The sequence below is a fragment of the Lepisma saccharinum genome, chromosome 1 (assembly GCF_977018435.1).
Source record: "Lepisma saccharinum chromosome 1, izLepSacc3.1, whole genome shotgun sequence".
NCBI lineage: Eukaryota > Metazoa > Arthropoda > Insecta > Zygentoma > Lepismatidae > Lepisma > Lepisma saccharinum.
In genome coordinates this window covers 34,044,164-34,071,618 of record NC_139229.1, presented here as the reverse complement: position 1 = coordinate 34,071,618, position 27,455 = coordinate 34,044,164, and the positions used below count along the sequence as shown (strand labels likewise).

The 27,455-nt window shown below is 40.8% G+C and overlaps 1 protein-coding gene across 1 annotated transcript in view; it reads left to right on the top strand.

The window, feature by feature from the left end:
• Positions 1 to 27,455, top strand: part of Elk (Eag-like K[+] channel) — a 647,431-nt gene that overhangs the window by 405,764 nt on the left and 214,212 nt on the right. The window contains exon 4 of the mRNA XM_083125217.1: positions 392 to 529. Within this exon, the coding sequence (XP_082981343.1) occupies positions 392 to 529 (138 nt within the window). The remainder of the gene's footprint in view (positions 1 to 391; positions 530 to 27,455) is intronic.

The window sequence follows — 27,455 nt, the reverse complement described above, 5'->3', positions numbered from 1 at the left end:
TCACCCCCAGTTTTTCCTTCTTTCTTTCTCTGTTTATCCTGTGTGTGTAATAGAGATTCTTACTCAAATATACTCGTACATGAATGTGAAACAAATGTATGCACTTTAAACTATTCGGGTGGATTAAAACTATTCTATGGGAACGGGGGCTAGAGCCCACCCGGTGGGCCTGCTTCAAACTTAAAAGATAAAGAACAACATGGTAATAAACAGCAGGGTAACTCATCTCATGCTTGAAGAACTGTCACGGCTAATTGAAAGGAATTATTGTTCCACTAAATGTGTACATTTGTTGTTGAAACACTGAGTGCCTGTTGTAAATTGTTTCAGAACTGCTATTTACTGTCTAACTGCAATTGTTGGCATAATTGTTGCTTCTTCTTCTATGCAGGCACGCCATTCTGGTGCTTGCTGGACATCGTGCCCATCAAAAATGAGAAACGGGAAGTGGTCTTGTTCCTCGCTTCGCACAAAGACATCACGCACACGAAGATGGCGGAGTTGCAGATATGTGAGTTGTATGATAGTGGTGAGTTTAATCGCTTCTGCTTCTGTGTTTTGTGTTCCTTTGTTTTGTTGTTTGACACCGCGATCACGCATAGAACACTTTGTGGACTCTCACAGATACACAGTGCACCTGTTTACACACACACAAACCGAGGCGCTGGTATTTTTACTACGTTGTCAGCGCCTCTTGTATAGTTCGTCCAGCAAAACTAGAATTAATGGTGGATATGAACAGAAAAGAACTTTCTCTGGTAGTTCGCCCATAATTCGTACTATACTTAAACGTATTGTATACAGTCACTATGCACTATACAAACATGTGTTTTTGGAACAGAATGCAGGTTAACTCTATACACAATTACGACCACTGAGTTGGGGGAGATGAAAGTAACGCTCCACGATCCCAGAAGTCCCAAGTTTGAACCTTTGTCAAGAGAGATTGAAATCTTATCCGAAGGCACAGAGAATTTAAAAGTTTGAAAGTAAACTTTGTTGCATTCCTAAGGAAATTTACAGTGTGAAACAGAAAAAGCTGGGGGCAGGGGGGGGGTCACTCATAATTGGTCCTATACTTAACAGCATCATATGCAGTCGCTATGCACTCAATATACAAGCATGTGTTCCATTGGACTGAATATAGGTTAAATCTATATACTACTAGGACCGCCGATAGGGGAATGGGGTGAGCGTAACACGGTAAGAAGCCAGGGTCCCACGTTTGAACCCTAGTTATTTCAAAAGTTCATTGTCAAAATTTCTTTTAAGTTCACTTTTATGCTTAGGCAGTCTAATCGGGACTGGAACTACAGTTTAGAGTCAGATCTGAACCATCGACGGTGTGCCTTCACCAGAGATCGAACACTGAATCCTAGAGTTCAAGGCTACAGTATGACTATTTCGCCTTCGCGGAAGCTCGACGATACCCAGTGTAAAATATTTTGCATCTGATTGTTCAGTAAACCTTGGTGGTGTAGCAAATTCGGCATGATAATCGTCATGTTAGGCTGTTTCATCCCATGGCTGCATACTAAACTTTGCCAATAATATACAGCAATAACCTTTTGTAAAGACACACCAGTATCAACCTATCTTCCATGCAGTACGCCCTCGACTGCGTTTGCAGACTAAAGATGGTCTGGCGTGTGGACCTGCAGCCAGAATTGAGTTGTATTGTCCATATGTGTTTGTCCCTTTATCCATCTCATTATATCACCTTTCATCTCCATCGTCGCGATTAGCCAAAAGTATCAGAAAAGAGACGTAAAATGACCTAATCCAACCAATCAAACGATAGATGATAACGTTTGAGGGTATTTCATAGCATAGTTTTAACACCATGTAATAAGTGGTTTCTTGTTCGATGCCTCAAGTGTGGCACACTACAGTCTAGGCACAGTCGAATTAGCCTACACAGAAAAAACTGGTTTGTTTGGAATTACCAAAAAAGTATGGTTGAGCTGTTTGGCTATGCTTTTTCTTTCCGATAACCAAATGCTGCTTGTAATTACTAAATAATTTTGTTTAAGAATACCAAAAAATTTGGTCAGACGAAATATGGTACTCGTAAACAAAATGATACATATGTAAGTAAAGAGAAACAAAACGTTTGGTTAAATTTACTATATGTGCGTCAGCGTGCTTTCGCATTTGAAATAACGATTGTCCAGTTTCGTCGAGTGTAGTATGAAAATCCTTTGTCGAAAATTGAAACTCATGTAGATAGATAATTACTCGAAGCGAGTCTTTATGTTGTTGTGTAACCTAATATTCTGAAAAAAGCTCAGAATATACTTACTTACTTACTTCTACACCGGCCGCTAGATGGTTCTGTCGAAAGGTGTTGAAGAAACATAAGTTTTTGGACAACAAATAATGGTACGTTTGATTATAATCATAGTGAGAAATTGTGCTTTAACACCCCTCAAAAGATATGTGAACATCAAAGCTACAAATTAAAGAAGAAAATGTACTGCAGTGAATAAAATTGCATCTCCCATGAGCAACCACTTTGATTGTGGACATATAAGTAGAAGCTAAGAGAGTGGCATACATCAAGGTATAGGTAATCGTAAGTCGGTCTCTCTTGTGTCACGCATCGTGGGCCAATTATTCCAGGTGGAAGCCGTAAGTCTGGAACTGACAAACGGTACCAATTGTGCCTATACGGTGGTTAGGTGATTGCGAGGAACCTTTTTGGTTGAACACGTTGAGTGGAGCAGACATACGACTTGCACTATTTTTTGAAACTGTTTTCCCTTACTACCTTCATCCTTCCTCTTCTTTTGTCTTGGGCTCTACAATTAGTTTGGAATTTGGATTCGCTTCTTTGGATTGAGTTGTCAGTTGGTTTGAGTTTGTGCCTCTTTTCCCATAGGATTTGCGTTTGTTCTATTGGATCATATAAACAACTCACGGTTGTGGTCTTCTGATATGCATCATGGTCTTCCTGCAACGCTGCTACGACAGCGAGAAGGGGTGAAAACCTTCACCGGAGGTACTAAACGGACGGACGGTCCAAACTCCGAGACGATGCTCGATTCACGAAGTACCAATGATCCAATGCAAACGTCCAGCTATTCCACAAAACACCGACGTCGCAATTCCTATGAAGGATTACCTCTACCTCAACGTCAACGATCTAGATCACCAATTAAACGAGATACAGGAAATACAGCTCATGCAACCCAACTAAAATCCAAACAACAGGATAACAGCTTATACAACTTCCTGCTCACCAATTACGACACCAAATTCAATACAGCAAAACATGTGTTCCAACAAACATCTAAGTATGTACCAAGGGCACAAATTGCACAAATACTGTTCACCCGTAATGGCATCATATTGAAATCACCAGATCCAGACTTTGCAAAACTAATTAGAAACAAAGCTTCTTTTGAAATTTATGGAGCCAAAGCAAACATCCAAACACTGAATGCTTCCACTCAAAAACAACCACCACCACCACATAAATCCCCACTACTATCAGTAGTCATCAGGGGTGTAGAACCTGTCTTAACAGACGAGGAGATCTTTGAGGAACTGGAATGCGAAGGTGTACAAATCCGCAAATGTATCCGTATTCGCAATAACAACGAACCCACATACATGGTGCGGGGTCCTAACAGACTCACAAAATGCTGTAGACACACTACTACACAGTGGAGCATACATATACAGACGCAGGTACAAAGTTGAACCATCCCGTTCTCAACAACCTCTTCCATTGCGGTGCGAAAAATGCCAACAGTATAACAAGCACACTACCGCTGCATGTCCAAACCGAGATAAATGCGGATACTGTTCAGGACCCCATTCAACCAAAGAATGTCAAAACCAAACTGCTCCACCAAAATGTGTCACATGTACGGAAAACCATCCTACATACAGCTACAAATGCAAAGCCAAGCCAGAAGCAATACCTGAACACCCCGACCTAACAGTCCCCCTGCGCACCAATGACACTGCTACGGAACCTGACAACTCACTACGACATCCTGTAACAGTGGAAGATCTAATACGTTTCTTCATACTGACTCTCCAAAATGTGCACCCATTTTTAAGAACGCACATATTAACCCAAGTAACGGCATCGGCAAAAACCATTTTCAACTTGCAACTCCATGCAACATACTCTGGTCCTCACGTGCATTTCCACATATCCCACTTGGAAACTGCGGTTTAAGGTTTTGAATATGGCAGTACGGAATTTGTATAATTTTCTATTTTTAAATATCCGATCCGTTTCTAAACGAAAAGCTTTATTGCAACACCTGCTCTTGGAAGAATCTGTTCACTGCTTTGCGCTAAACGAAACCCATCTTGCTCCAAAAATGATCTGTCATATTCCACCATACAACATCTTACGCCACGATGGCCCGCCGGGCTTAAGAGTAAACGGCGGCACAGCAATTGGAGTAGATAGAAAATTACCATATCGAACAGTTACCTTCCCACCACACTTCCACTTGCCAGAACATACTGCTAGTACAATCTACTTTCCATCCCGGGTCGTTACATTTGCTACCATCTATGTAAGACCAGGGGAGACTATTCCATACCAATTCTTTCAACATATCCAAACCCTTAGCAAACATTATATCATAGCAGCGGACATCAATTATCATAGCCGAACCATGCAAGACAAAACAAACTTTTTACAATTTCTGGACCAAAACACTACAGCAAAATTCCATGTACTGCCCAGAGCCACACGTCCCATAAGTAACACTACCCCTGACGTTGTTATAACATCAACATCTCTAAGTGCCTGCTTGAACATATCTGTGCTGGATTCCATCGGCAGTGACCATGACCCAGTGAAAATTACCTTAAATCTTGGTAACCGCAATACGAGCAGTACAATACAACCTCGAAAAATCTGGTGTTACAACAAAGCGAACTGGGAGGCATATAGTGAAAAGCTACAGAATGCTTTTTCTCACCCGCATCCACCACCAAACAATTCAGAGGAACTCGATACGGCGGTGGAACATCTTACTGCTCAGATTACCAGTGCGGCAACCACTAACATACCTACGACGACTCTCAATAGTTACAAACCAAAGCTACCTCCGCAATATCTTCACCTAATCACAGCATCACGACGAGCATACAGGGACTACCTCCAGACCAGAAATCCCGAATCCCTTAAGTTACACCGTCAATGGCTGCGTACAGTTCATAACTATATAAAAGCTTATAAACAACGTCGATGGATTGAAACGTGCAACCAATTGAGTGACGAAAGCCATCCCACCAAATACTGGAAACGTTTCAAGGTGCTCACTGGACAATCCAGTAGTACTCCTTATCCGATAACAATCAAGGACGCAGCTCTAAACACAGACACTGAAAAAGCTTATGCCTTCGCAAATGTCTTGCAAGACACTTTCATTCCAACACCACAACTAGCTCCAAATCTTCGCCTCCAGACCAAAATTGACAGAGTCACAAACCCCAATAACAGGCAACTGCAACCCAGTAATACGCACACTATTGATCCTACAAATTCTCTAACTGTTCCTATCACAACAGACGATATTATCAATACTGTGCGTAGGAAGAGAAACACTGCTCCCGGATTGGACAATATCACATACGTATTGATTAAACAGGCCCCGCTTGCATTGCTGTCCTTTCTGGCCATTATCTACAATTTTATCCTCCGCACAGGACACTACCCGACAGACTGGAAGATTTCAAAGGTTCTAATGTTCCCAAAACCAAACAAAGATAGTACCAACCCAAAAAACTATCGACCTATTCAGCTCACATCAACCTTTAGCAAAATATTCGAACGCATCATTGTTCGACGCATACACATGCACTTACAAGCACACAGTTTACTTCCGTCGCACCAAGCAGGCTTTAGACCTCAACACAGTGTCCTTGATAATTTATTAAAACTAACGACTCGCATCACAAATCATTTCAACACATCCAAACCATCCTGTCTAGTACTATTCGACCTGGAGAAAGCATTTGACAAAGTATGGCATACTGGGCTCATCTACAAGCTCCATAAATTCCACCTACCGCTTTCCTATGTCAGATTAGTACACAGCTTCCTAACAAATAGGGTCGCCTATGTCACTGTAAATGGAGCAATGTCATACCCCATTTTCCCTTACTCTGGCGTTCCACAGGTTGCTGCTTTATCACCATTACTCTACATACTATACGTTGCCGATATGCCAAAACCCCCACAAGTTCCTATCTACCAATTCGCTGACGACACCGCATTTCTCGCCTGTTGTTCAACCATCCAAGCTATAAACAAAACTCTCCAACCAGCTATAAACTCCTTCCAAAGATGGTGTGACACATGGCGTCTCACAATTAATGCTCTCAAAACACAAGCATTGGTGTTTCTGCAGACAGGCTGTCGCTCGAAGATCCAAAGGAACCCAACATTATTAAACATCAAAATACGGGGAACTCCAATTCTGCCTGCCACCACTGCAAAATACCTGGGAGTCATATTTGACTCCAAGCTAACCTGGAAACCTCAATTGCTCAACATCGTCCAAAAAGCTACAAATCGTCTGAGCTTGCTCAAACGGCTAATTGGAACATCCTGGGGACTCAACTCCCAGGTTGTCCTACATACCTACAAGGCTTTCCTTCGACCAGCAATTACTTACGGCCACACTGCATGGATATCAGCCCCAGACTCATTCTATCACAAACTACAAGTTCTGGAAAGACATGCTCTTCGTTTGGCCTTCAGAGTAGTCCTACCAAGTCCTACACGACTACTGTATGAGCGAATAACCTTTCCCGAAATCACAACCCACATCGAAGCCATCCATCACAAATATATAACTGGTCGAATGAACTCGTACCATCCACAACTTCTTAGCACAATGTACGAAGATGCTCTACACGACTGCCTTCCCACATACCACTGCACACCATTACAGCATCTCTTAACCATGTACACCTTCCTGATAGATCCACAGCATCCTGACTACCAGCTGTATAATATCCATCATCCTCCGGAACTACGGCACGTGATATATCCAACACATGCCGCACCATAGCAAATTATTACTTTCCTAACTGAAGTAATATTCCCACTACTGAATAAATAAGATCTAAGTGAACTACCCTCAGAATAAGTAAATATGTACCACTTCATTACTGAAAACACTTAGACCATCACCTTGTAAGGGAAAACATTTATGGAAACAATTCACTTACCAAAGAGAAGGTGTACCCTTCTAAATGGAAAACGAGGACAAAACAAAAAAAAAAAAAAAAAAAAAAAAAAAAAAAAGAGTGGCATACATCAAGGTATAGGTAATCGTAAGTCGGTCTCTCTTGTGTCACGCATCGTGGGCCAATTATTCCAGGTGGAAGCCGTAAGTCTGGAACGGACAAACGGTACCAATTGTGCCTATACGGTGGTTAGGTGATTGCGAGGAACCTTTTTGGTTGAACACGTTGAGTGGAGCAGACATACGACTTGCACTATTTTTTGAAACTGTTTTCCCTTACTACCTTCATCCTTCCTCCTCTTTTGTCTTGGGCTCTACAATTAGTTTGGAATTTGGATTCGCTTCTTTGGATTGAGTTGTCAGTTGGTTTGAGTTTGTGCCTCTTTTCCCATAGGATTTGCGTTTGTTCTATTGGATCATATAAACAACTCACGGTTGTGGTCTTCTGATATGCATCATGGTCTTCCTGCAACGCTGCTACGACAGCGAGAAGGGGTGAAAACCTTCACCGGAGGTACTAAACGGACGGACGGTCCAAACTCCGAGACGATGCTCGATTCACGAAGTACCAGTGATCCAATGCAAACGTCCAGCTATTCCACAAAACACCGACGTCGCAATTCCTATGAAGGATTACCTCTACCTCAACGTCAACGATCTAGATCACCAATTAAACGAGATACAGGAAATACAGCTCATGCAACCCAACTAAAATCCAAACAACAGGATAACAGCTTATACAACTTCCTGCTCACCAATTACGACACCAAATTCAATACAGCAAAACATGTGTTCCAACAAACATCTATGTATGTACCAAGGGCACAAATTGCACAAATACTGTTCACCCGTAATGGCATCATATTGAAATCACCAGATCCAGACTTTGCAAAACTAATTAGAAACAAAGCTTCTTTTGAAATCTATGGAGCCAAAGCAAACATCCAAACACTAAATGCTTCCATTCAAAAACAACCACCACCACCACATAAATCCCCACTACTATCAGTTGTCATCAGGGGTGTAGAACCTAGTCTAACAGACGAAGAGATTTTTGAGGAACTGGAATGCGAAGGTGTACAAATCCGCAAATGTATCCGTATTCGCAATAACAACGGACCCACATACATGGTGCGGGGTCCTAACAGACTCACAAAACGCTGTAGACACCCTACTACACAGTGGAGCATACATATACAGACGCAGGTACAAAGTTGAACCATCCCGTTCTCAAAAACCTCTTCCATTGCGGTGCGAAAAATGCCAACAGTATAACAAGCACACTACTGCTGCATGTCCAAACCGAGATAAATGCGGATACTGTTCAGGACCCCATTCAACCAGAGAATGTCAAAACCAAACTGCTGCACCAAAATGTGTCACATGTACGGAAAACCATCCTACATACAGTTACAAATGCAAAGCCAAGCCAGATGCAATACCTGAACACCCTGATCTAACAGTTCCCCTGCGCACCAATGACACTGCTACAGAACCTGACAATTCACTACGACATCCAGTAACAGTGGAAGATCTAATACGTTTCTTCACCCTGACTCTCCAAAATGTGCACCCATTTTTAAGAACGCACATATTAACCCAAGTAACAGCATCTGCAAAAACAATTTTCAACTTGCAACTCCATGCAACATACTCTGGTCCTCATGTGCATTTCCACATATCCACTTGGAAACTGCGGTTTAAGGTTTTGAATATGGCAGTACGGAATATGTATAATTTTCTATTTTTAAATATCCGATCCGTTTCTAAACGAAAAGCTTTATTGCAACACCTGCTTTTGGAAGAATCTGTTCACTGCTTTGCGCTAAACGAAACCTATCTTGCTCCAAAAATGATCTGTCATATTCCACCATACAACATCTTACGCCACGATGGTCCGCCGGGCTTAAGAGTAAACGGCGGCACAGCAATTGGAGTAGATAGAAAATTACCATATCGAACAGTTACCTTCCCACCAAACTTCCACTTGCCAGAACATACTGCTAGTACCATCTACTTTCCATCCCGGGTCGTTACTTTTGCTACCATCTATGTAAGACCAGGGGAGACTATTCCATACCAATTCTTTCAACATATCCAAACCCTTAACAAACATTATATCATAGCAGCGGACATCAATTATCATAGTCGAACCATGCAAGACAAAACAAACTTTTTACAATTTCTGGACCAAAACACTACAGCAGAATTCCATGTACTGCCCAGAGCCACACGTCCCATAAGTAACACTACCCCTGACGTTGTTATAACATCAACATCTCTAAGTGCCTGCTTGAACATATCTGTGCTGGATTCCATCGGCAGTGACCATGACCCAGTGAAAATTACCTTAAATCTTGGAAACCGCAATACGAGCAGTACAATACAACCTCGAAAAATCTGGTGTTACAACAAAGCGAACTGGGAGGCATATAGTGAAAAGCTACAGAATGCTTTTTCTCACCCGCATCCACCACCAAACAATTCAGAGGAACTCGATACGGCGGTGGAACATCTTACTGCTCAGATTACCAGTGCGGCAACCACTAACATACCTACGACCACTCTCAATAGTTACAAACCAAAGCTACCTCCGCAATATCTTCACCTAATCACAGCATCACGACGAGCATACAGGGACTACCTCCAGACCAGAAATCCTGAATCCCTTAACTTACGCCGTCAATGGCTGCGTACAGTTCAAAACTATATAAAAGCTTATAAACAACGTCGATGGATTGAAACGTGCAACCAATTGAGTGAGGAAAGCCATCCCACAAAATACTGGAAACGTTTCAAAGTGCTCACTGGACAATCCAGTAGTACTCCTTATCCGATAACAATCAAGGACGCAGCCCTAAACACCGACACTGAAAAAGCTTATGCCTTCGCAAATGTCTTGCAAGACACTTTCACTCCAACACCACAACTAGCTCCAAATCTCCGCCTCCAGACCAAAATTGACAGAGTCACCAACCCCAATAACAGGCAACTGCAACCCAGTAATACGCACACTATTGATCCTACAAATGCTCTAACTGTTCCTATCACAACAGATGATATTATCAATACTGTGCGTAGGAAGAGAAACACTGCTCCCGGATTGGACAATATCACATACGTATTGATTAAACTGGCCCCGCTTGCATTGCTGTCCTTTCTGGCCATTATCTACAATTTTATCCTCCGCACAGGACACTACCCGACAGACTGGAAGATTTCAAAGGTTCTAATGTTCCCAAAGCCAAACAAAGATAGTACCAACCCAACAAACTATCGACCTATTCAGCTCACATCAACATTTAGCAAAATATTCGAACGCATCATTGTTCGACGCATACACATGCACTTACAAGCACACAGTTTACTTCCGTCGCACCAAGCAGGCTTTAGACCTCAACACAGTGTCCTTGACAATTTACTAAAACTAACGACTCGCATCACAAATCACTTCAACACATCCAAACCATCCTGTCTAGTACTATTCGACCTGGAGAAAGCATTTGACAAAGTATGGCATACTGGGCTCATCTACAAGCTCCATAAATTCCACCTACCGCTTTCCTATGTCAGATTAGTACACAGCTTCCTAACAAATAGGGTCGCTTATGTCACTGTAAATGGAGCAATGTCATACCCCATTTTCCCTTACTCTGGCGTTCCACAGGGTGCTGCTTTATCACCATTACTCTACATACTATACGTTGCCGATATGCCAAAACCCCCACAAGTTTCTATCTACCAATTTGCTGACGACACCGCATTTCTCGCCTGTTGTTCAACCATCCAAGCCATAAACAAAACTCTCCTACCAGCTATAAACTCCTTCCAAAGATGGTGTGACACATGGCGTCTCACAATTAATGCTCTCAAAACACAAGCATTGGTGTTTCTACAGACAGCCTGTCGCTCGAAGATCCAAAGGAACCCAACATTATTAAACATCAAAATACGGGGAACTCCAATTCTGCCTGCCACCACTGCAAAATACCTGGGAGTCATATTTGACTCCAAACTAACCTGGAAACCTCTATTGCTCAACATCGTCCAAAAAGCTACAAATCGTCTGAGCTTGCTCAAACGGCTAATTGGAACATCCTGGGGACTCAACTCCCAGGTTGTCCTACATACCTACAAGGCTTTCCTTCGACCAGCAATTATTTACGGCCACACTGCATGGATATCAGCCCCAGACTCATTCTATCACAAACTACAAGTTCTGGAAAGACATGCTCTTCGTTTGGCCTTCAGAGTAGTCCTACCAAGTTCTACACGACTACTGTACGAGCGAATAACCTTTCCCGAAATCACAACCCACATCGAAGCCATCCGTCACAAATATATAACTGGTCGAATGAACTCGCACCATCCACAACTTCTTAGCACAATGTACGAAGATGCTCTACACGACTGCCTTCCCACATACCACTGCACACCATTACAGCATCTCTTAACCATGTACACCTTCCTGATAGATCCACAGCATCCTGACTACCAGCTGTATAATATCCATCATCCTCCGGAACTACGGCACGTGATATATCCAACACATGCCGATGCCGCACCATAGCAAATTATTACTTTCCTAACTGAAGTAATATTCCCACTACTGAATAAATAAGATCTAAGTGAACTACCCTCAGAATAAGTAAATATGTACCACTTCATTACTGAAAACACTTAGACCATCACCTTGGAAGGGAAAACATTTATGAAAACAATTCACTTACCAAAGAGAAGGTGTACCCTTCTAAATGGAAAACGAGGACAAAAAAAAAAAAAAAAAAAAAAGAGTGGCATAAATACCGAAGAGAGGGACATAACCCTCTAAACGGATGACCGGAAAAAAAAAAAAGCGGCATAAAATAACCAGTGTGTAATTTTAGAAATCGCTTAGTTCCTTGAACTCTCCAGCCCAACTATTGCCTACTTTTGTGGGAGCAGGAAAACAATCTCGCTTCAGAAACGGATAGTTCCCCTGAACTTTCTAATCTGAATGTGTATTTTATTTTGAAATCACTTGGTTTTATAAAACTATCCACCCTAGCTAAAATTAGCCACATTATAACATAAGTAATTACGAAGAATAAATTATTTAACAAATCGCTTGGTAATTTTCACTAAATTATTTGGTTTTCCTAAACAAATGGGCTACATTTTGTTAGATTTACCAAAATAATATTTGGTAATTATTTCATTTTTGCATGTATAATACGCGTTTGCTGTTCATACTCTCGCCTCTGGTGCGAGCAGTCCCGGGTTCGAAATCCGCTGTGAAATCCAAAAATACTTATATACAAGATACATTCAATAAATAACCGGAAAAATAGTATAACAAATCTAAAATACGACCGTGATTGTTATATGTTTCATTATTTTGTGAAGGCATCTGTAAGCTATTCATAGCTGGTGCTGGAACGCCTGCCTCGCAAACGGGACGCTGGGAAATAGTTACACAAGCTGGCGGCACCCTTACATGAGTGCTCCAAGCTGGAGCAGCGAAGTGTCGTGAAATTTTTGTTGAGTGAAGGCGTGAAAGCGATAAAAATTCATCGCCGCATGACAGTTCAGTACGGTGACAACTATGTAAGTCGATCACAAGTGTACGAGTTTGCCTGAGAAGTTCAAACAGGGTATATAACCAGTGTTGAAGATTCTCCGCGTCCAGTTCGTTCTGTCACTGCAGTCACGAAAAGCAACATTGATCAAGTAGAGGACTTGATAAGGGAGAATCGGCGGATTGCTTCCCAGAAGGAAATAAGTGTAGGATCAGCCCACCATATCAGTCATGACATACTGAGGTTCAGGAAAGTGTGTGCGAGGTGTGTTCCGAAACCTTTGACACCGGAAGTGAAGGAGAGACGTGTTGATGCGTGCTGGGAGCATTTCCGCCGTTATGAAGCTGACGGTGAGGCATTTCTTCATCGTATTATCACTGGAGAAAGTTGTGTTCATTTCTATGAACCAGAACGTAAAGAGGACAACAATGGAATGGCGACATCCTTCGTCTCCCAGACCGAAGAAGGTGCGTGCTCAACGGAATGACGGAAAGATCATGTTAACTTTGTTTTGGGACCACAAGGGGCCAATTCTTGAACATTACATGCCCAGAGGTCAAAATGTAAACAGTACCACCTACTGCAACCTTTTGCATGAAAAACTGGAACTAGCCATTCTGCAGAGACGACGTGGTCTGGTATCCACTGGTGGGCTTTCGCTCCATGACAACTCGAGACCAAACACTGCCAGTGTCACATCGTCTACCATCGAGGATCTAAAGTTTGAGTGCTTACCCCACCCTCCATATTCGCCCGATCTCGCTCCTTCCGATTTCCACACCTTTGGCTCACTGAAAGATGCAATAAGAGGATCGAGGTTCAAGAATGACGACGAAGTCCAGTCAGCGGTGCATGAGTGGTTAAGCACGCGTCCAAAAGATTTTTTCCATGTGGAAACAGTACCCTTATCAAGCGCTGGCGTAGGTGCATTGAACTACTATGTTGTTGAAACATAGTAGAAACATTTGTAATAAAATATTTGTTACAACATATTTCCAGTTATATATTGAATGAGCCTTATCGGTTTCACTCAGAACAATTAATTAGACATTGTACAGTCACCAGCAATAAAAATGGGACACCTAGATCCTGAAGTATTCGCTTCCCTGCAAGAAGTTATGTGTGTTGCCTAACTCTACGGCGATAAGTGTATTATAATGGCAAATTTTCAATGTCAACTTCTACTAGAGTTAGGAAACACACATAATGTCTTGCAGGGAAGAGAGTATTTCAGGATCTAGGTGCCCCATTTTTATTGCCGGTGACTGTACATATGAAAAACACTTAAACATATTTCGTTTGGCACATGTTCTCTCACTTCATACCGAAGCGTCCCCGATTGTGTAGCGTTAATGTCGTTGCCTTGTAATCAAGGGAGTCCGGGTTCGATACCTCGTGGAGGCACATTGCATTGCACAGCGGTTCGGATCTTTTTTACTCTGTAGGTAGGTCCAGTCCCGATTAACTTATTTGTCATAAAGTGGACTTAAAAACTCAAACTCTCACTTCACTGTCTTCTCTCACAGAATTTCTCGACTCATTTCCCAGCTTCGTTCATCTTTGTTCTGTCGTCTACCACTTCTATCACTTCCCTCCGTGTAATGTTTTACAACCACTCCATTTGGATTTCAACTGGACTTTAAGTTACCCGTTGCTTTAATCCCCCCTTGATAAGAGTTTAGATGTGGGACTTCTGGCTTCGTAACTCGTTACGTTCACCACTTCACCACAGCGGTCGGTGTAGTGGGTTGTGCACGAGGAACCTCCGGGGTCTTACAGATATTAATATGAAATAAAAAGACCGCGCGATCATAATTTTATTATCAGTACCAACTGAAAAATATCTTCCAACACGTTAAAACACATTAGTAAACTTCCACATGACTACCATTTCTGGTAAGAATAATATGGTTCCGATACTCCACCTCATGCCAAGTACGGTGAAGGTACTGGAACTGGTGTCAATTGCGGCACGAATTCTGTTGGCGATATGATGGAGTAGACTCAGTCCTTGACATACCCCTAGAAGAAGAAATCGTGAGGTGTGACATCAGGCGAACGAGATGGCCAGCGTATATGGCCCACTCCCGTGGCCATGTGGAAAAGTTGCATCGAACACATGACGAATCTCAATGCTCCAATCATTTTCCTTGGAACGGTCTACGCCACTTAAGCCGGGTACGCGTTAAGTACGTGTTTTTTAGCGTACATACAACGATAAGTTACGTTGGACCGTAACTACGGCTTTTGTCTCTTCAAACGAAACCACAGGTTGTGCTTTTTCTTAAATTACACGCCATGTTTACAAACGTGCTGCCTCAGAAGATTCACCTGAACTAGAACAAGAGACAAAACACGAGCATAAACTTGAGAGTATATGAAAATGAAATAAAAATGTCTTGATTATCGTATGCATGCTACCTGTTTCTTAAAACGATATAAAAAAAACTTGGTGTTTCAACGGGAACACCCTGTATATAGAATTAATATATATTCGGTCTCGTAAATCACATGCCGACCTCCGTGGTGGGGTGATTATCACAGCGCCCTACGACGCCAGCGGTTCCGGGTTCGAATCCTGGCTTGGGCATCGGTGTTCTTTGTGAATGCTCCTTCATCATTTTTATCAAATCATCACTCATCCTCATCGTAACGATTAGACAAACGTGGAAGAAAAGCGACGCTAAATAACAAATGTCCAATCATATCATAATCATAAAACACGTGCCTTACATAGGGGGGAACCCCCGAAGTAACCTCTCCTCCACCCGCATACATTCGAAGGTATACCCTTAGTGCCCTGGTGCCTTACCAAGACGTCAGTTGCATGAATTTAACGGTTCCCCTGCTTTTTAATATTTCTTATTTATTGGTTATTTATTGATACAATATTCATGACAAATTATGATACGAGATATAATACATATAATAAAAGATAAATATTTCATGGTATTTGATTTATAGTATTTCATTTGTTTATTTTTGCCGTTCTGGGGACCAGAAAGATATAAAGTACCTCGTGAGTGAGGCGATCGATGACTAGGTGTGAGATCTGTTATTATTTTTATTCTACAATTTTCCCTGTCATTAAATTTGAAATTTAAATATTGGAATTGTGTAGGCAAATCAGTGTTACCAGAAAGGGTATTTGGTTTGAAATGGGTTTCTGTATCCCTTATTCTGGAGTCCAGAACAAATAACTTGCGTTTTTAATGGAGTGTGAGCCATGTTACAATGTGCAGTTTGAAACTAATAAAAATATTCCAGAACGTGTGCAATTTTGTTTCGCGCCTTGCATAGTGACTGTTTATAATACTTCTAAGTACATGATGAATTCTGGGTGAACCCTCTCCCAGAAAAGTTGCTTTCTATCTATAGCCATTATGTAATGTCTAGTTCACAAGGTAAGTACAAACAGTGTTACCCCTAGTTCTTACCTACTGGACGAGCTATACTTTTCGAGCACTATTTCTTGCACAGAGTTTTAAATTGCTTACTCAAGGGAGAGTCAATTGAAAACCTTCATTTGTTTTTGTTTCTTATCTAGTAGATTTCTGTATGCAGGATTGCACAAGTTTGCTGCAAATTAGCACAGACCTATTGCTCATCTACATATATTTTCAACTTTGAGTTAGTGCCTGTACACCTTAAGAAGAATAAGTCTTTGGGGTCCATCTATGAGCCACTGTGAAGGCCATTCCACCCATCTGCCTGCGAACTGAGGCCATTGTCAAACTTTCTCTTCCATTAGTAAACTTTCTGGTGTGGTAAGCATGCACAGGGGTGTTGCATTTTCATTAACCTAGAAATTTCTGTACGTTTTAGGCTGACAAAAGGCAAGAAGCCACAAGTGCGTACAGGAGGCACGATATTTAAAATTACAAAAATGGTGTTTTGAAGCTTAATTGGTTAGTGTTGCAGCTTTGAGGTCGTTTTGTAAATAACAGTTAATACCTCACGTAAATTTCAGCTGCATGCAGTCTGTCCTACAATTTTTATTGTTTTAAGGTTTTAATTTCATTCTTGTAATATGAACGATAATTGTAGCATAAATATATGTTCTCGAATTGCCCCCAGATGTATTGACAGTGCATTTAATTCATTTGTTCTCACTGCATTCTCTCTTAATGTTACTAGTTCTTCAAAATACGTCTTCAAGATTTCTTGGCGATGAATGATGAAGACATTTTCTTGTTAAAGTGACTAAGGAGTTCTGGAAATGTTCCCTTGCTTTCAGAGCTTGTACCTGCGACGTTTCGGCTCGTTTTCGGGCCATGACCTCCCCAACTCTCTTTCTCCAGAACGTCCTGTCTCGGGCTGCTCCTCTCCAGTTTCTGATATGAAGCATGGGGTCTGCGTCCTTCTGGATACTCTCCTCCCATTTGATCCTTGCTCTTCATGCATGCCTTCTTCCTCCCATATTTCCTCCTAGCATCTTCTTTGCGATTCAGTGCTCATCCATTCTAGCTACATGGCTAGCCCAGTTTAGTATTTTTATTCTTATGTATATGTAGAGAGGTACTTCCTCATATCGTTTGTAAATTTCGTCAATATATCTAATTCTCCACCCTCCCTGTGACTGAATAGGGTCAAAGATCATTCGGAGGATTCTACGCTCAAATGAGTCGAGTTTGTTAGCGGATTGTTCCGTAAGAGTCAATGCTTCACATCCATTATCCATATACTGCAACACCACGAGCTTTCAGTTAGCTTTCAGAGCTAACACTCCTATATTCAGAAATTAGTACAGGGTGTCCAAAAAGACTCGCAACCGAGACTTTGAACGTACAAAACTTCTGTACCAAAAGCTATAGACAGATGAAACTTGTACTGGGTATTTACTTAATCTACAAACAAGAAAATCATGTTCTACATAAACGTCCAATATGGGGAGAAAGCTACCAAGATGTAAAACGTTTTTGTACGAAGTAAGAACAAACCTGGATAAAAGGAGCTGTGGAGTCGATTGCAAAAAAAATCGATGTATATCGATTGTATCTGTGGGTATTTATCGAAGTGATAAAAGAACGATATATTCTTATGTATTTTATGACGTTCGCTTTCGAAATTAACTTATGTCTTCAATATAGTCGGAGTCTTATACACGCGTACATGATCATCGCTCTCTCTCGCGCGCTGCGACGCCAGGGGTTCCGGGTTCGAATCCCGCCCTTGGCATGGGTGTTCTTGTGATTGTCCTTTCAATTTCATCATATCATCGCCAATCCCAATCTTCGCAATTAGCCAAAAGTGACACAGAAAACCGAAGTAAAAATAAAACAGATTAATGGGCAGGCTGGGATTCGAAAACGGGAGGATTAAAGTCTGTAGAAAAGAACTAGACACTGAGTAATTGATTGATCTGGTTTATTTTTTCTTCGCTTTTCTGCCACTTTTGGCTAATTGCGAAGATGAGGATGAGTGATGATATGATGCAATTGATGAAGGCACACTCAGAAAGAACACTAATGCCCAGGCCTGTATCCGAAGCTGGGACTCTAGGGCATCCCCTATGGCGCAGTAGTAGTGTCGTAGCCTTGTAATCAAGGGGTCCCGGGTTCGATTCCCGGTGGAAGCACGTAGTGGTTCGGATCCCACTTTAAACTGTAGGTCCAGTCACGATTAGCCGTACTGTGCATAAAGTGGACTAAAACACTAACTCAATCAATCAATCAAGCCGGGACTCCTGGCGTTATAGCGTACTGTGCTAACCATTCTGCTACTGAGGTCGGCAACAGAGCCGGCGAGAGAGAAAATATAGAGTATTACCATAAATAGGATAGAATGGTGGTGTGGCACGTTCTCTCCATTTTTAGACAAAGTACACGATTGTAATTTGTAATCTTTTGAACAAAGTATCTTGATTGTCATGTGGATTGGTAATTTTTTGCCTAATTGTGATAACGTTCCAGTAAGGTCGATGTGATTAGAATGATATAACCTGCAAGCATGACCCTGTTTTACTATTGAAAAAATACATGGAAAATTATGTACGAATTATGATATATATAGAATTGTGATAGTTATGTTTGATGAAAGAATTGCGTATTATAAAGATAAGTATAGTGCATGGGAAAAATAAATACAGCCATTGAAAATTCCTTCAAATTTGGATTTGTTTTTTCTTTAAGCAGTGAATGAATAAATTAAGCAACTTTAGTGGCATCTTGTGTTAACTGTGGAGTCATACAAATTCCTGAAATAACGCATATGAAATTCACTTGGAAAACTGGCAACACAAAATTCGCTGTAAATGAAGAGAAAATATTGCAAAATATTTTTTTTAGGCGGATTTAGTTCGAAAGAAACTATGAGGCTGGAATGAGTATCGGTCATGCGTTCCCTATGCCGAAGACAGAGCCGAAGATATACGAAGAATGCCGAATGCTCCCCTTTCCCTTTGCCGAGGACAAGGATCCTTGATGGTCGTGTGCTGGATACCTAGTAGGACCACGACGAGGTCAAACGTCCCGCGGTTTTTACAACAGCCCTTAGAAGTAGATATACAACTACGTAATAATAGTTTGAATGAAACTGTAAAAATAAATTGACCACATAAACACAGTTAATAGTTTTACTTTGTAAGGGAATGACGCATTCCCTTCTTTCCATGGAACAACCGCCCATGGTATACAGCACGAAAGTCATACGAGTTACGCAGTTTCATTAAAAACCAATACATTTAAACAAGAAGAGATGCAACATAAAAAAGCAAATGGTTATATAATTGACGAGATATCGTGTAAAGAAACTGAAACTCAAAAGTTTTCTTTTTTACGGTAAATCTCACCTACACATTAAGATATTTATATCCATGTAACTAATTTATTCTTCGATACGTGCATTGTACGCGCTATAATATGCATTTAAGCAGCGCCATTTATTTGTACCTAACACCTTTTTACGGGAAAAGTTATTCTTCTCGGTTGAATAGTTATCGGCTTTTAAAAATGTGAAGTGATGCATTGTTTGCATCTCACTCGGCCGTCATTACATCTGCACTCGTGACCAAGAGCTCGCATTTGATTGGTTATGCTATGAAAATTGCTATGGAAATAAGACCATTTCCATCCTTGAGAAATGCCATGAAATATGCCATGGCATCTGAAGTGGCATAAGATTTTTCACTTCACACGGTAGCATTTTGGTCACGCTAAGGAAAATGTTTTCGTCTAAAGCGGACCTTAGACTGTTTTTTGAAGCTGGACGATTGGGATGAGAATTTAGTTGTATTCTAAGTATGCACATCTTTATGATGATATTATTAGTTCTCCTATATTGCTCTTAAAATTATGGTTTCTCAGTGATGTTGATTTTGTGTGTATTACAGCAGGCATTCGATGCACGGAGAAACCTTGTACTCAACATGCGCAACACTTCTAAGCTACACTCGGTGGCGGCGATTGGATGCAGGTATACGTGTCCTCCCCCTCACATTTTGGCACCCATCGCCGCTACTGGCCACACAGTAAAACACACGACTACAAACTGCTACAAATATGAAAATATCATGAACAGTTTCATTCAAACTATTATTACGTAGTTGTATATCTACTTCTAAGGGCTGTTGTAAAAACCGCGGGACGTTTGACCTCGTCGTGGTCCTACTAGGTAGCCAGCACACGACCATCAAGTGTCCTTGTCCTCGGCAAAGGGAAAGGGGAGCATTCGGCATTCTTCGTAGATCTTCGGCTCTGTCTTCGGCATAGGGAACGCATGACCGATACTCATTCCAGCCTCATAGTTTCTTTCGAACTAAATCCGCCTAAAAAAAATATTTTGCAATATTTTCTCTTCATTTACAGCGAATTTTGTGTTGCCAGTTTTCCAAGTGAATTTCATATGCGTTATTTCAGGAATTTGTATGACTCCACAGTTAACACAAGATGCCACTAAAGTTGCTTAATTTATTCATTCACTGCTTAAAGAAAAAACAAATCCAAATTTGAAGGAATTTTCAATGGCTGTATTTATTTTTCCCATGCACTATACTTATCTTTATAATACGCAATTCTTTCATCAAACATAACTATCACAATTCTATATATCGTAATTCGTACATAATTTTCCATGTATTTTTTCAATAGTAAAACAGGGTCATGCTTGCAGGCTATAAACATAGGTTTATAAATTATACTTAACAGTTGACCAAATTAGTGCGGTTCAATTGACTTGAAAGGAATGAATCCACAGAACTCATTCCGGGTCTTGTGGCACCTAGCTAACGGTGCGGAGGAAAGAGTAGGTGGGTGCTGAAAACACTGTTCGTCCAGCGCTTGAGAACAAGAAGTTTTGAAAAGAAGAGAGAGGTTATTTCTAGTGGTAGATCAATGTCCGATTTAGACTCTACCGGGTATAGTAAAGAAAAAAATGTGTTCGATATTTTAATTTAGGTGGTTGCAGAAGAGCATTAAAACTCTACTGCTGGCTTTGGGTCCCATTTTCAAATGAGTTCTGCTCTTAAGTCCACTTCATGCATAGACAGGCTAATAGGGACTCGACCTACAGTTTAAAGTGGGATCCAAACCTCTATATGTCTCCATAGTGTATTGAACTCTGTATACCTTCCTTCATTACAAGGCGACAACGTTACCACTCTACCATCCGGGAGGACCTATTTCCAAATCGAAAGGGTGTGTGGAGCTGTTCAGGTTTCGATAACATGAACAATGTTAAACATGACGGCGTCATCGGCGAACTCAAATCCGCGTTGAAATTCTCCTGACAACATTTGCAACTATGAGAATAAACGTGTAACAAGATAAACAGTTCAAACTGGAAATAATGAATCAAAAATAGAAATTAAAGATTTTAGTTGATAAAAAGAACGTAAGAAGAGTTTTCCTGAAGACACTTTCTATTCCTTTTAATTGGGTTACGGTCAACATTTGACATGGGTCGTCACAGAAGTGAACTAAGTTTCGCAGATTTATATATCTGGATGGGAGTACAAAAACCTTTGTTTTACTTGAAGAAAATCTTTATTGAATTGTTAAGGTGCTAGTGATCAACGAACTTTTCATCATTTCACCAAATTCCCAAGGACAGTAATTGAGAAGAAGCTGCTAAAACTGAAGCGAAAACACAGAAGATGAATTCTACAATCTAGTGATAGAAGAATTATTAAAGTAGGCGTTAATAATAATAATAATAACAATGCTATTTTTTAAATTTCTTACATGTGCTTCTCTTGCTGTAAAAGTCACGGACCGCCCCTGCTGTATGCAATTTCTAACGTGCTCTGTACCCTTTGCATCGCAATCGCAAATGCTAACCGGAAAGTAACCGTATGAAGTACTGTCATCTATAAAAATACCACGAGATTTTTGAGCCATTTATGCTAGCAAAAATGTTAAAGGAAATGCTTCTAAATCGTGCCTAAGCAAGAGAGCCCACACAGACACAATACACAGGGTGGAACGGAACTCTGTCGACAAACTTTCACAGGTTGTTCAGGGATGTTGGCTGAGTGTTTTGATATGCGAAACCTACGGTCCCCGGCAGCTTATTACAAAGTAATGTGATGTTGATGAGTTACACTTGTACAGGGTGGCCCAAAAAAGGGTAACAGAAATTTAGAACCGTTGTATTATGTTTCGGTTACCTTCTTTTGGGTTCCTGTATTATGTCTGTTAGATCGTGATAGATAGGTTCTGATAGATTAGAAATTAATCAACTATTCATCAACTTCTGCAATATCATGAATAGCAATATAAATAATACAAGAAAAATACATGAGTAAAGAAAAAAACTAGGAGAAATCTCGTACTTGCTTGTTAAATAACTGTACCGTTCTGTACACCCAACGGAAAAATAAACATTAGGCAATTGTCCACCACCATTTTCCTTCGGTCTGAATTACACAATATGATGAAAATTAATTAAAATAAAGACGTCAATAAGCAGAGGACAATGCCTGTTTCGCATCAACATAATTTCATTTCTTAAAACAACACAGGATGTAGAATAAAACATAATGAAAATAACAATGGATAATTTGCCTATCATTATCTTTGCCGTTGACTGTACATATAGTACAGTACACTGTGTACTCTTCAATACATACTGTTTCTTAAGAGCAGCTGTTAATATCGTCGACCGTCATGATCACGAGAAACTGTACAGCGACGCAGCATCTAGCATCACAGGAGATTGACGCACATCTTCAGCGGCTGCGATAATCCAAGTAGCAACCAGGTCCATGGGAGTGTCGACTGGAGTGTCGTACACTAAGCGAATACCGTGGCAATCAGTCTAATGGTACTGCGCAGAGTAAACATAAGGTAGTTTAGCTCGAGTAGTGTTTGAACAAACGAAAGAAATGCAATTACTCTGTAATAAGGTACCGGGGACCATGGGTTCCTTGTATCAAAACACTCAGCCAACATCCCTGAACAACATGTGAAAGTTTGTCGGTAGAGTTGGGTTCCAGCCTGTATACACATTGTGACACCCAACGAAGCCATTGACTTTGACTCCCCACCCAGCTCCGGAAAACAAGAATCGAGGATGATCTGGATTACGAGAAAAACGGTACAAAATTATAACATAACTTTCGCTATACTTAGTACATATTCATTATTTTCTCTTTAAATGCTAATGACTTCCATTTCTGACAAAGAAATTAGGGGGTGGTGATATAAAAAATATAAGCCCATAAGGCCATTGATGTTCCCAGCAGGAAATTTTCCAAGAAACGGGGAATTTTGGAGCCAGAAAATTACGGAAAGGGAGAAATGTGCACAATGTTGCCACTTCTGGTGAACTATACATACCTGATATATTGTCTTTCATTGTAATTGGAACTGAGCTAATCGTAGCTAAAGAGTATAAGATTTTTCAGGTTACAAGTTAATTTAATAACTGTAAATTTAATATCCGATATAAATTAAATAAATTAAGTATATTAGCTAAGGATTTATTCACCCAAACAAGCACTCCCATCAAATGTTTGCGACTCGCCTACATATATTTTTTCACAGTCCAAATTTGATGCTAAATATACATTTGCACCTCCTAGAGTCGGACTTAAACCCTCCTGGATTAAAAGATCTGGATAGACCCTGAAATTAGTGGTTACGTATTATCTATTTCATTTTTGGGTTTCTTTTTTGTGAAAATTGAGAATTTTTAGTCGTAATGGGATTTTTTGAACACCAGAGGGAAATTTTCCTCTGGCTCGCGAAGACTACCGAAATTGGGAACACCTATAAAAGAACGTGCCTGTTTTTTTTTTATTTTTTATCCAATGGTTACATGAGAAGTAGAGGCAGTAGTGGCTTCTGCCTATTCGGACATTCGAACGTGCACACCCGAATAAATCTGCAATGCAATTATTTTTTATTAGGTATACTCATTCACTGTACACTATCGCCTTCAAAACATCAAACGTTCCGAAGCCAAATCGCCCTATCGGCTTCACATTACCAGCCCCTGCCGCTGAGATGCGTTCGCTCGGAACACAAGTCGCCCTGTGCTCGTTTGCCGCTGTTTGCAGCACGCAATGAAAAAGAAGGAATTCGCACTTCTAGATCGCGGTATTACGGGCTTCACGCACGCTGCTAGCTAGCGTTGTATTCACGATTTCCATTCGAGATCATGTAGCGTAGTAGAGGCAACCCACACATCGTCGTAAATCGAGGGATTTTTTAAAAAGGGAATTTCTATGGTATCTTCGCCCACACTGTTCCATCATGACAGGGGCAAGAAAGAAGGGAGGACGGAATGGTGGGGGGGGGCAACTGAAAGCGAAATGTCTTGCATTGTCTTTGCTTTGTGCAGCTTGGTCAAAATAAACTGTCCTTGTGGCGCTGTAGTCGAATTATCAACCGGCGCAGGGGAACCGTGGATCAGTCAGCTCAGCTGTGCCTGCTCGTGCGTTGCAAAATTGTTGCACTTTCAAAAGTTCGTTCCTGTTTCAGTGGAAAGTGTTTGCTCTCATAATGAAAGGAAAAACTGTACGTAGCGTAAGCAGAGACGTAATATTTAACGTTGTTGGAGGGAAGTTAGCTACAAAACGTGCAGTGAATGCAGTAATAATACATATACGGCGGAAGGGAAAGGAAATGTTTGAGGTACGAAGAGGGCAGTGTGGAATGGACTGCGTGAGTACTGTTATTTTCTTTAATATTTATTATTCTCTTGATTTCTCTTGCATCTGTCGGTCATTATAAGTAAACAACTGCTAGATAGATTACAACTGGTTTTCTTCATGTGGTCGTTGGATAATCACTTTAAACTGTAGGTCGTCTCAATTTGCTTTTCTGTGCAAAAAGTGGACCTCAAAAATAAACTCAAACAAATAGGATTTGCCTCTAATCAAGGAGGATCCTCGGTCTGGCGCCCCGGATAATCGCCTGGCCCTGCTTGTTTGATGTATGCAAATGATGTTATTCTTGTTCACTATTATCAGTGGAGCGAAGGAGAAAATTTTGCAAATCAACAATAATATTGAATATTGTAGATTGGTATTTCTATGTTTATAGTGATTTTGTCAGGTTATCGAATGTTGAATTATCTATACCCAATAACGTCGCTCTTCTCGTGATCGACGGAAAATTCACCGAAGTATTTCCAATGTATATATATATTAATATTTTTGATATTTTTCATGAAATAAAACTCTCTCATAGCCTCTTTTTCAGTAAAAGGTGGTCATAACTTGTGTTGCCAAGACATTTAGCATCATTATGTACGCAAAAACGGGTGCGAGTATTTGAGAGGGTTGATAACACTTCTTCTGGACACGAGTTTGAACTGAAGTGCACACCCATTAAGTCAGACCACGAGCCGCCACTGAAGAGGTATTTCATTTAGTGTGTGTCTGTGTCGACATCTTGTGTAGGAAAACATACATTTTGAGAACAAAACCACTTTTGCCCCGTGCGAAAAACGTATGAGTAAAACACGATGTCGGATTTGATTTGCGTACATTCGGGGAACAAAAGACTCGACAAACACTCCCGCTTCTATTCTACGTGACCCGAACAAACCGCCAAACACGAGCGATCCATGTCGATAATCGTTGATGCGACGCTGCCGAGACCAATATGTTTCCTGATGTCATGCAAATGGGATCATGTGGATTGTGACATGTGCGTTGTGTTTATCCAATCGGCCCGTTACCAGCGGGCTACGTCACGTATAAATACAACGGACAGCCTTATGAAGGCAGATTAGCAATTACTATTTCATGCGATGGGAGCGGGCACGTGCGAGGATCCGAAGTGACTATCTTCACCTAAGCCTAACATAGATGGCGCTGCTAAAATCAGACACTACGCTAAGCACTGTAAATCAACCAACTTAGACATATTTTCTCAACATCAGCAAAATTTATTAAACATTAATATAATAATAACAATAATCATCACTATTTGTATTATAGCAGGCATATTTTATGTTTCTAGGCCATTCTTAAGACCAACCCTTTTAGAGAAAGTTATATATAAATATAATATTAATTAATAATTACGTTATGATCAATTATATAATGAACTGTCATTAAACCCTTCATATCCATTGTACATGATCATGTACAACACTTTTATTATTTCTTTAATGCAAGGTACCGAATGTTTCAGCATTTGATTTTTTTCCACATGATTTAGTACATTTCGTCTGCTGAGAAATTGCTAAGCTACTGCTACCTGGTATCACCGACAGAAAGTAGAGAGTAAATAGTAATGATTGCGGGAATAGTTGACGACATTGAAAGTAAATATCCTAAATTTTGTTTCATTTTAACATAGATTTAGATTAGATCATGTACATGCCAAAAATGTACGGATATGTTTTCAGAAAAAATAAATGTTGTTGTTTTTGTAACCAGGGCACCTCTTGTAGCTACATTTCAGAAAAAAAATTCGTTATTGAAAAAAAATCAGGTCTGAAGGGGTTAAAAGAGTATATCTCAGTAACTACATAGTCAAGGTAAAGGAAACTACACAGGTGTAATGTAAACTCAATAAGATTTATGCATAAAAATTTAAATAAGAAATTCAAGGGTATGTGGATGTCGCAAGGGATTGTTCACAAGTGTTCAATATGAGCACCGCCTGTGACACGGCACACAAGTCGGTAGCCCATCTGCCAAACACGCTGCAGCATGTCTGCGGTAACAATCTTCAGTGCATTGGTGATTTTCTGCTGGAGTTCCTCTGGGCTTGTAGGAAGAGGAGGGGGTGGGGCATAGACGAGGCCCTTCACATAGCATCAGATAAAAAGTCACAAGGGATCAGGTTTGGTGAACATAGTGACCATTTCAAAAGCACAATATCTTCATCAGTAGCACGCCCGATCCATCGCCCTGGCAGTGTCTCATTGGCATACGCCCGCACAGTGAGCTTCCAGTGAGGTAACGCCCTGTCCTGTTGTAAAATGAAGTGTTCATGTTCGTTTGGAATGAGTGCATTCATGAGCCAGGTCTGAAGCATTTGCAGATAATCATCGCCGGTCACATTCCCCGTAAAGAAAAACGGGCGATGAAGATGATTCTTAGAGATGGCACAGATGATAGCCACTTTTGGTGAGTTTCGCAGTTCCTTGAGTGTGGCATGGCGATTTTGCTCGCCCCAAACGCGAACATTTTGCTTGTTGACTTTCCCATTAGTGTGAAATGTGGCCTGGCCTCATCACTAAAATCAAGACATGTATCAAAGTTGTCTTC